The sequence below is a fragment of the Podarcis bocagei genome (genome assembly GCF_964188305.1).
Source record: "Podarcis bocagei genome assembly, chromosome: 3".
Lineage (NCBI taxonomy): Eukaryota > Metazoa > Chordata > Lepidosauria > Squamata > Lacertidae > Podarcis > Podarcis bocagei.
Window position 1 is genome coordinate 47,730,530 of NC_138127.1, and position 10,005 is coordinate 47,740,534.

The 10,005-nt window shown below is 51.0% G+C and overlaps 1 protein-coding gene across 4 annotated transcripts; it reads right to left on the minus strand.

Moving 5' to 3' along the window:
• Window positions 1-1,829: 1,829 nt before the first annotated feature.
• On the minus strand, window positions 1,830-8,473 carry OLIG3 (oligodendrocyte transcription factor 3). 4 transcript variants are annotated; one of them, XM_081186173.1, is made up of 3 exons: window positions 8,012-8,473; window positions 7,732-7,901; window positions 1,830-3,495 (listed from the first exon to the last, which is right to left on the minus strand). In XM_081186173.1, the coding sequence occupies exons 2-3, from the start codon at window positions 7,734-7,736 to the stop codon at window positions 2,718-2,720; spliced, it is 783 nt and encodes a 260-aa protein (XP_081042299.1). In that variant the 5' UTR covers window positions 7,737-7,901; window positions 8,012-8,473; the 3' UTR covers window positions 1,830-2,717. The 4 variants fall into 4 exon arrangements, with proteins under 4 accessions (XP_081042299.1, XP_081042300.1, XP_081042301.1 ...); XM_081186174.1 differs by having other exon boundaries at window positions 7,732-8,473; XM_081186175.1 differs by lacking the exons at window positions 7,732-7,901; window positions 8,012-8,473 and adding an exon at window positions 6,769-7,056.
• Window positions 8,474-10,005: the final 1,532 nt, after the last annotated feature.

Genomic DNA, 10,005 nt, shown 5'->3' on the forward strand with positions numbered 1-10,005 from the left:
ACTAACATCTCGCTTGGTTTCATTTAAGAATAAATAACGAGTTTTAAGATAGATATATATATATATTAGGTTGCTGTGGGAGTCGGGAGGAAATCGAGTTGGACTTTTCAGTTTGGCAAACGATGGCTTTGAATCAACGAGCCCCTCACTTCGGGGTTTCGTCGCCACACTTTCTTTTGGGCACAAAGAGCCCTGATTTATTCTTCCCCTTTGCTTGCCGGCATTTGTTTTTACCAAGTCTGGCTATTGTTGTGAGTGTTGCAGTCATTTTATGCGTATTAGGAATTCATGGAGATTTCAGTCTTGTTTCAAAAGAAAAACCAACCTATGTTCCATGTCATTTGGTGCACAAAATAGGGTAGGTTAGAGTGGGAAGTTGGACCTGTTAAACCGGAAGTTAAATCGGGAAATTCTCCTAAATGTACTTTTAAATCCAAAATTCTATCTGGAGGGTTTTTTATATATATATATATATATATATATATATATATATATATATATATATATATATATATATATATATATATATTGGATGCTCCTCACACCTATTTGCAAATATCCCACTGATTTCACCATGTATATTGTTCTGAACTCGTTGGAGGAAAGATGAGATAGAAATGTAATTAATAATAATAATAATAATAATAATAATAATAATAATAATAATAATAATAATAATAATACAATGGGACTTGCTTCTAAGTAAGTGCGCCCTAGGCATAAAGCACATTCGCAATCGGATTCTATCCCCGCTTTCTCCGATTTAATACCCACCAAGTTGCTGCGGCATGCTCCCAAATAGTTTGCAAACAATACATGAATACAATTTTACTCAGATTTCGATTCCGTACAGCGCATTTAAGTCTCCCTCACCTTGCAAGGCTTTACCCCTTCAAAGCAGCTTTTCATTGGTTTTGAAACAAGTCCCACTCTAAACCAATTTTCGTTTACCTCCCCTCCCCCCCTCAGATGAAGAAGGAGGTAGAACCAAAAAGAAGAAACCCAAATCTTTTTTTGAATTATCATTTCACCGTTTTTAATTTGAAATTTTCATCCAGAAACACTGGTCCATAATAATAAATATATCGATAGTTCTCAAGAATATATAAAAAATAAAGACACGTCATCGTCTGTGAGGCCCTTCACAAAATAGTGTCAAGCAAGCGCCCAGAAAGGGGGAACGGGAAAGAGAGAGAGGGGGGGGGAGAGGTCCGAGGGAGAGTCAGGGGGACGCCAAGCCCGCATGCAGGATGGGACTGACTGAAGGATGGGAGGCCGGGGAAGCGCGCACCGTCTTGGACGCGGCGGATCCGGCGTGGAAGGGTTGTCTCTAACCTAGTGCGGGGAGGCTGGACGGCTCCAGGGCAAAACGGGGAGGCAGCAAACTGTCTCGTCTAGAGGGAAGAACATCCTGGGCTAGCACGTCGAGACTGCACTCCTAAATCCTTGTTACAAGGAAAACTGCCTTGGTGCCGTCCGAACAACCATGGTCTGGATACTAATAATAACAGCGTAGGCTCGAAGCACGCATGCAGTCGCTTGAAAGGAACGGACGCCCCGTCGGAAAATTAAAAGGGTTCCTGTACCTGCCCCAGCGTAACTTTAAAAAAAAGTCACGTACAGTCCGATTCAAAAGCCAGTTTCCTGAGTTTAGCCAATTAGTGTCCCTGGGTTACTCTTATTTCCAAAGGGTTTATGTTCCCAGCATAAAAGGCCTTGGTTTGTGGATCCGACCGTTCGTCGTCTAAACTCCAGAAGACATTGGAAATAAGCGTCAGTGGATATAAACCCCATTCAGCCTCCGCTAAGCAGCTCCAGTTACTGCAGATGCGCGTACTGCAGATTCTACGCGCACACCCATCCTTAAATAAAGGAGACACCCCTCTTTTCTCGGGAGGAAGCCCCGCTGGTTTGAACTGGACTTAATTCAAAGTAAGTCCTCTTACTTTGTCTAACTCTTGTAGTTGCACTGACTTGCACTGCTTGACTCAGAAGTCCTGATGAAGTTTGCACAGGATTGCAAACTTCACTAGGATCCTGCCCACTGGTTTTTAAAACGAGCTTACTTCCAAATCAGCCCCCACACTCTTCAGCTCCAGGAATGACCCTTCCACGCTTTCGTAGATGGCGAAATCGTTGCGAACCGCAATCCAACCAAGCAAGCGACCGCTTCTGCGGCTGTGAACAAGTACAATGAAAAGAGAGAGAGAGAGCCATCTCTTCTCCCGCCCCCATCCGTTTTCAAGCACTTATTTACATTCTCGTTCCCTCCCCTCTCCCTATTTCCTGAATTGACAGGGATTTTAAAAGAAAAAGAAATCACAGGAAAAAACAAAACACCCAGAATCCAACCAAAAAGGTTACCTTTCAAGGTCCTTTGCCCCTAAACACACACACGTCCCCCTGGTTACAGCAAATGAAGTTTGGAGACAGCATCAGACGGGACGGAGGGAGGAAGGGAGGAAGAGAGAGAGAAAGAGAGAGCGAGAGAGAAGGGAAAACAGGAGTTGGAGGAGGAGAATCAAGCATGCGACGACACCGCGGGACCTCTGGGCTGCTTCACCTTCTCGAGTCCTTCCGGCTTGCCCCCCCCCCGTGGCTTCCAGGGCAGCGAGAGGTGTTTTTTTTCCGAGGGGGCGGGCGGTGGTCTTCGCTAGACCCTCCCGCGGGCGGGCGAGAGACTTGGCCAAGGCCCCCTCTGAGAGGCGGCGGCGAGTTCACTTCAGCAGGTCCTTGGCTTCTGTGGAGATCCGGGCGAGGCTGGCCGTCGTGGTGAGAGCCGAGAGGTGCGGCGGCGGAGGCATCTGGCAGATGCTGCAGGGACAAGGCAAGCCGGCCCAGTGCTGGAAGCCCCCTCCGAGCTGCAGGGCCGGCGGCGCCGGGGGGGTCTTGAGCAGCGAGTGCGGCGGCCGGATGGCGCCGATGGCCGGCAGGGAAGCCGAGAGCGGCGACGGGTTGCCCCCCGAGGACAAGGCGCCGCCCAGGATGGGGTGCACAGGGTGCACGGCGCCCGGCGGGTGGGCCGGGTGCCCGGCGGAGTGCGCCACCGTCCCGCAGTGGAAGGCCGAGTGGTGGCCGCCGTAGATCTCGCCCACCAGCCGCTTCATCTCCTCCAGGGAGCTGGTGAGCATCAGGATGTAGTTGCGCGCCAGCAGCAGCGTGGCGATCTTGGAGAGCTTGCGCACCGACGGCCCGTGCGCGTAAGGCATCACCTCGCGGAGCCCGTCCATGGCCAGGTTGAGGTCGTGCATCCGCTTGCGCTCGCGCCCGTTGATCTTCAGCCGCAGCTGCTGCAGGTCCTGCTCCGACAGCTGCTTCTTGATCTTGTACTTGCTGCTTTCACTCGACGAGCCCTTGGAGCCGGCCCGGGAGAGGCCCTCGCCCGGCCCGCGCTGGCCCACCTCGCTCTGCGTCGACGAGACCGAGTGGTGGTGGTGATGGTGGTGGTGGTGATGGTCCCGCAGGTACATCTCCTCCATGTCTGGCGAGGAGGCTCTGCTGGAGAGAGAGCTGGAGTCAGAATTCATGGTCTGGCTGCAGGGGCCGGGAAGGTGCAAGAAGGGGCTTCCCCGCTGGAGGGGAAGGAGGAAGAGGAGAAGGAGGAATGGCAAGCAGGCAGGCAGGAGGGTCACCAAGCTCTTCTGCCAACGAGAATGAAAGTGGTCGAGACAGAGGAGGAGATCCCCCTTCCCCGCCTCTCTCTCTCTCTCCCCTCCCTCTCCAGGAGAGCTGCTGGCTTCGTGTGCGTGCGGCTGCGCGCCTGAGCTCGCTCTAAGGCTGCCTCGCCAGCCGAGGGGCTTTTTATAGAGCCGCGGGCGAGCCAGAGAGACAAAAGGCGCCCTCCTGCCTCGAAGGGGCTTGTTCGGGATGACGCGCCATTCTTCAGCGGGGCGCGCTTGGACGGCCCCGTTTAGCAAGGACCCCGCTTCGCAGGCATTGTGCGCCGGAGCCTCCCGCGGACCCCTCAGCCCAGGGACCCGCGGGAGTCCCGGAGACGGCAGCCCCGCCCCGCCGGGGACGGACAGCGCACACAGCCTGCGCTCGCTTTGGCCTCTCTTCCTCGACGGGCCGGGAGGAGGCTGGAGCCCTCGTCGGGGCTCAAGGGCGGGGGCATTTTGATCCTCCCTCTTGGTATGTGTCAAATAAATAGGGGGTGGGTGGGTTAGGAAGTGGAGGAGGGGAGAGAGACACTATCCAACATGCCGGGAGCTGGGCTTTCCAAATCCCCGCAGCTCCGAGCTTAGGGAGGCGCTCGTACTCCTTTAAGCAACGTCGGGTTTTGTCCGTCCTCTGCATGTTTACTAAGAAGCAAGTCCCGTTAGAAGTACTTTTGAGTAAACGACGCGTAGAGAAGAGGCGGGGAAATCTTACTCCGAAGTAGCCTCCGAGGGGTTTCCATGAGGTTTGGGGGAACACTCTGAGGCTACTCAGGAGAAAGTGATTCTGCCTCGGTTCGCTGCCCGGCAGAATCAGTGGCGCTCGATCGGGTTAGCCATCCCCGCGCGGGAACAAACGAATTTGCAGTTTAATCCTATGCGTGCTTACTCATAAGCAATTCCTTGTGAGTTCAGGGCGGCTTGCTCCTAGGTAAGTGGAGATAGGACTGCAGTCTTAATTGAAATATGCATCAGACTGCTGTCCCCGAAGCCCATTCCCTCTTCCCAGCGCATTTAAAGGGGCTGTTTTTATTTGGACTGGGTTGTGGGTTTATTTGGACTGGGTTTACCCCTACTGTCGGTTTCAAAGGCAAGCGTGCCTCGTTACTGTCCAATCGACGTGTGAATGCTTTCGTTTACTCTATAAAAATGTAGGCCATGTTCCTGAATAACTCACTTTTCGAAATAATTTATCCCGCCCCCACGTCTCTTAATACCTCTGGCCTGTCCAGAGACGGTAGACAAGGGCTTTACTGATGCATAAATTTATTTTATTATTATTATTATGAACTATAAACGCGGCGGTTCGCAGACTATATTTTTGTTGTTTTTCAGTTTAAAATATTGGAGTTTTGCCTGACATCTCCATGGACTTTTCAATTCTTTTATCATTTCTCGAAGTTATGGTGAGCTTGTTTATTTGGTTGGACGGAAAAAACAGGGATAACTTGCTTCCCAAGTGAGCGCAGATACATATACATTGAAATCTCCCCAGTATCTCTGAAAGCTTTCAATCTTACAATATGATGGAGACTGTGTAGATTCAATGGAGAGTATAGTTTCGAGTATTGCGCTTAGCTTAGTCCATTTACTGGGAAGCAAATTTTATTGATTCTCTGGGATTTAACCTTCAAATAAATCTGTTTTTTTTCCCAGATCAGTTTATGAGTCTGCGGGAAATGGCTCACAGATGAAACTGGACTCCGTTCCGTTCGCATTCCTTTGGCTCACACCGTGTTCGTTTCTTTCTATCTTGCGGAAATATGCAGAAGGCATCCTAAACGGCGCAACAACTCCGTGTGTGTCTGTGTGCGCGTGCGCGTGCATGTGAACAAGTGACCCCCCCAAGTAAGCAAAAAAGAAGCCGCCTCTGCCACACGTCACCAAGGGGGGCAACATTCTGCAAAACGGAACCAGCACAGAAACGACTACACCCAATATAATATGCACCCAAATTTGTTTCAAATTTCGCTTGGTCAGGCAGGGTAAGGTAAAGCAGCGTAGTTCTCCTAAAACGGTTGACCACCCCGACCCCTAAATGTGTTAACTTGGAAGTAAATGCCACTGAGTTCAAAATGCCTGAATCCATTTTTACCATGACCCCAGTTCTCCCCTGCGCACTTACTGGGACCAAACCAAATTGAGAGGCAACTGCGGCGATTATTTCCCCGTTGCTTATTGTTGAGCGAGGAGGGCACCCGTTTCTAAAACTCTTCGCTCAAAGGGAAGTCCCATTTTGTTCAGGATAACTGACCTGTGAGCGTAACCAGGATTTTTGTTGCGGGGGGGGGGGCAGCCAAAGTTGTTGAGTTGTTTTTTTTAAGGAAATCAAAGTAAAAATACCCGGTGAATAAGATATTGCGGGAGGCAGACTTCTGCTGGGGGGGACGGGACCTCAGATAATTGAGTACTTTCAATGCTTAACAATAATATTTGTGCATCTAACCCCCAGGTAAGTCTAGAGCTCACAGTGACGTTTACTGGAAAATCCAGCCCGTTGAGATTGATGGCGCATCTCCTGCCCCAAGAAATAGGCACGGAATGAGGACCTTAGCATGGAGTCTGAAGCAGCCCCCACTTGGCACCCAGGGCCACTGGTGGGTGCCCTCCTGCAGGCAGAGGCGGGGTTCAGTCTTGCCCTTGGGCTTGGAAATCCTGGGACTAAGTGAGGGCACACTGTGCCTTTGCAACACATCCTTTCATAGAATTCTGGGCACTGTGGTTTAAACCTCACACTTGCCATTCTCAGCAGCTCTTAAGGAACTTCAGTGCCCATAATTCTTTGAGGGGGGAAGTGTGCTTCTTCTGTGCTTCAAAGTTATCGTGTGTGTAGGGTGCTCATATCTCCTCGTTCAATGTGAGTTGGATCACCGCGCCAGAAAAGCCAGGGACTTTGGCAACTGCTTCCGTGGTGAGACCGTGCGAGAATTTGTTAGGCAGAGGGCCTAGGCGGGGGGAAGGCTTGGGAAATGGTTGAGGGCAGGCCAAAGGGATGCGCCTTTGACTGTTGGGGCAACTAGTTGACAATCTCGCTTGTCATGGGAAAGGGTTGAATGACAGAGGGTCAGCGACTGGAAAAGAAAAGCGCACGGGTGCCTCAGCTTCTGGGGACCTGTCAAGAGAAGTGTGCTCCAGAGCGAAGACACGCGATAGCTGCTCCGGGTCTTGAAGATGGTGCTGGACACCGCGACGGAGAGCAGGTGGCTTGCAGTCTGTTGGCAGCTGATTTGCGTATGGGTAAATCCGTCAAACATACGCCCAGAAGTTTGTTCGGCCTTTATTGGTGGGTTTTCTTCGATCCAGGCGCGCGCACTCCTCGATCGTGTGAACTCAGGAAGCCAGCACGCACGGAAAGTAGTTGCGCGCCTGAGCCTTCCCACCTTCCGGCACTCGAATGGCGCTCAGAGCGCGTGGCCGCTATCTAAATCGAGAGGGACCTGCGCTTCCAGAGACGTCTGCCTGGGGAAGAGGGGGGTGCCGCCTTCGCAGCACCTGCTGCCCCCAAAGCACTTGCAGGCATAAAGGATCCCTCTCCAGCGGAGCTCTACTAGGGAAGGGGGGGAAAGTACGGTAGATATTTTTAAATACTTTATGGAAAGAAAGAAAGAAAGAAAAAGGAAGGAAGGAAGGAAGGAAGGAAGGAAGGAAGGAAGGAAGGAAGGAAGGAAGGAAGGAAGGTTGGTTTTTGGAAAATAACCAGACTTAGAAATAATATCGCTCTTCCTCATTTCCTCCCTTTAAGTCCCTGAGATGGAGGAAATCCCCAACCAAGTGACGGAACTGGAAGCGAGGCTGCCTGGAGCAATGGAAGCTTTTAAAATAGTGAAGCCAAACCAATATTTAGAGGCTCCTTAATCCCAGAGCATTTGCTCCAAGCAGACCTACTTCATTTTAGCATCATCTCCGATGATGTTACGAGATCTGTGCTGCCGTCCTCCGCACTTCTTGGGAGTAAGCGCCACTAAGCTCAGTGGAACTTACTTCTGAATAGATATGCAGAGGCTAAAGCGACATGTTAACCTCAACCCTTTTCCATACTTTTATTCCCGCACCCCCACACGGAGCCCAGTCTTACCCCATCTCGGCGAAGATGCGGTTCGAAGCCAAAGGCTCGACCTGGAAGCGACGTCACTTTTCCAAAGCCTCCGAGTTGACAGCACTTCGGTCCTTTCCTGGGCGCGATTCCTTGCACGAGAACCCCAGAAGTACTGAGCGAAGCCGGTGGCGAGGGCTCCTCGCTTTAATCTGGAGAATGCATTTTTAAAAAAATATTAATAGTATTATTAATAATAGCGTAATTGGTGTTTTTTTTCCTAAATCGGAACTATTTTAAAAGGAAAGAAAGGAAGACTGACCATCCTGATGTACACCGGCAGCTGCCCAGAGAGCTCCTCCGTTGGAATGAACGATATTCACTGCCAAGGCGACTTAAGGACGATGTTTGGAGGAGGTGAATGAAGCCTTCCCCCGGTCCCGTGACGAGTAAGCGGGACTGCCCATCGCCTTCAAGTCGCCTCCCGGGTCGGAGCCCTCTGCTGGATCCTCTGCGAACCGAGCAGTCCCGGACCTCCCGAGCACGACTTTCCTACGGATTTCTCCTGAGGCAACTGCTTCATCGGGGAGCAAACGCCTCTCCCAGCCCGCCCCACTCCTGCATCGCTCTACTGCTGACCCTCGATGGGAAATTGAGAGACCCCGAATGGAGGTCTTCATAGAATCGTAGCGTTGGAAGGGACCCCGAGGGTCATCTAGTCCTACCCCCTGCAAACGTGGGGCTCGAACCTACAACCAAGAGATTAAGAGTCTCGTGCTCAATCAGTTGAGCTGCTAGAGGGAAAAGGTCTAGCAAAGCACGGCGTCTGGAGAGCTCCCCTCTCCCCGCTCAAAAGGAACGGCCCAGCTGGGGGTGAGGAGGAAAGGGAGATCAGGCATTCGTTCCATATGGATGTAAAAACACTTTTTGCATGCTATGGTGCACTCCCCCCCCCCCCATGCGTCCGATGACTGAGCTGTAATTCCGAAACCAAGTCCCGCTCACTAAGCCACAACTGTTACATGGCCTGAAACGCTCGGCAACATTTTGCAACTTTTACACCCTATTCCAGCTCTGAAGCCTTGTCACCAACGCAGCAGCGTCCCGGTGAAGCTGGGTCCTTCCCCCCTGTTCTTCACTGGCGGAGAGCCACGTTTAGTCCACATGGAAGAAGGTGGTGGTTTTAAAAAAATGTTTAACTTTGGACTGGCACTTGGATCAAGCCGCATCGAAACCAGAAGTTTTACAGCAGGCGGCCTCCAGATGTTTTTGGCCTACAACTCCCATAATCCCTAGCTAACAGGACCAGTGGTCAGGAATGATGGGAACTGTAGTCTCAAAACATCTGGAGGGCCGAGTTTGAGGAAGCCTGTTTTACAGGATTGTCTACTGTATAAGCATGTCTATACGGAGCGTGTAAAATCTAGCTACTGTACTTTAAAATGTCTGATCCTGTGTGTGTGTGTGTGTGTGTGTGTGTGTGAATGTGCATGCGCGCGCGCACACACATGTTTGGGGACTCCAAAATACAGTGGTACCTCGGGTGAAGTACTTAATTCGTTCCGGATGTCTGTTCTTAACCTGAAACTGTTCTTAACCTGTAGCACCACTTTAGCTAATGGGGCCTTCCGCTGCCGCCGCTGCGCCGCAACCATGCGATTTCTGTTCTCATCCTGAAGCAAAGTTCTTAACCTGAAGCACTACTTCTGGGTTAGTGGAGTCTGTAACCTGAAGCGTATGTAACCCGAGGTACCACTGTATCCACTGCATCATTCCTTACACAAGGTAACATCATCTCGATTTATAGGGCCACAAAATTGCGAGGACCCAACTAGCTTATGAAGGAAAGTTAAAAGAGTGACCAGAACCTTTGGTAATGGAGACACCCCTTCCTTCTTAACTGCTCCCTGGTGACTAAAGTATGCTAGTCATCGGGTATAGCGCGCAGTTCTTCCTACATTTTTAAAAGGAACACCTTCATTTTCCTCCTTAGACAGCTGTCCCCTCGGCGCCCTCACCTGGGAGCGAGCCCCACTTAACCCTTGCAGTCCCATTCCTCGTTTCTCTGCCACTCAGTCTCAGCCTAACCTATCTCACAGGGTTGCTGGTTAAACCAGGAGGAGAGCTATGCATATTACATTGAGCTCATGGGAGAAATAAAGGTGGGCTATAAATGCCATCAATAAATCCATATCCTAAAGAATCTGGTTCCAAAGCAGACCAGCGCTTGGCCGTTGGAGAGGTTGGGTCTCTGTCCTGAAGTGACCCCCCTGACTTTCCTGCACAAGTGCCGGGGCCCCTTCCTTGGTGGAACCC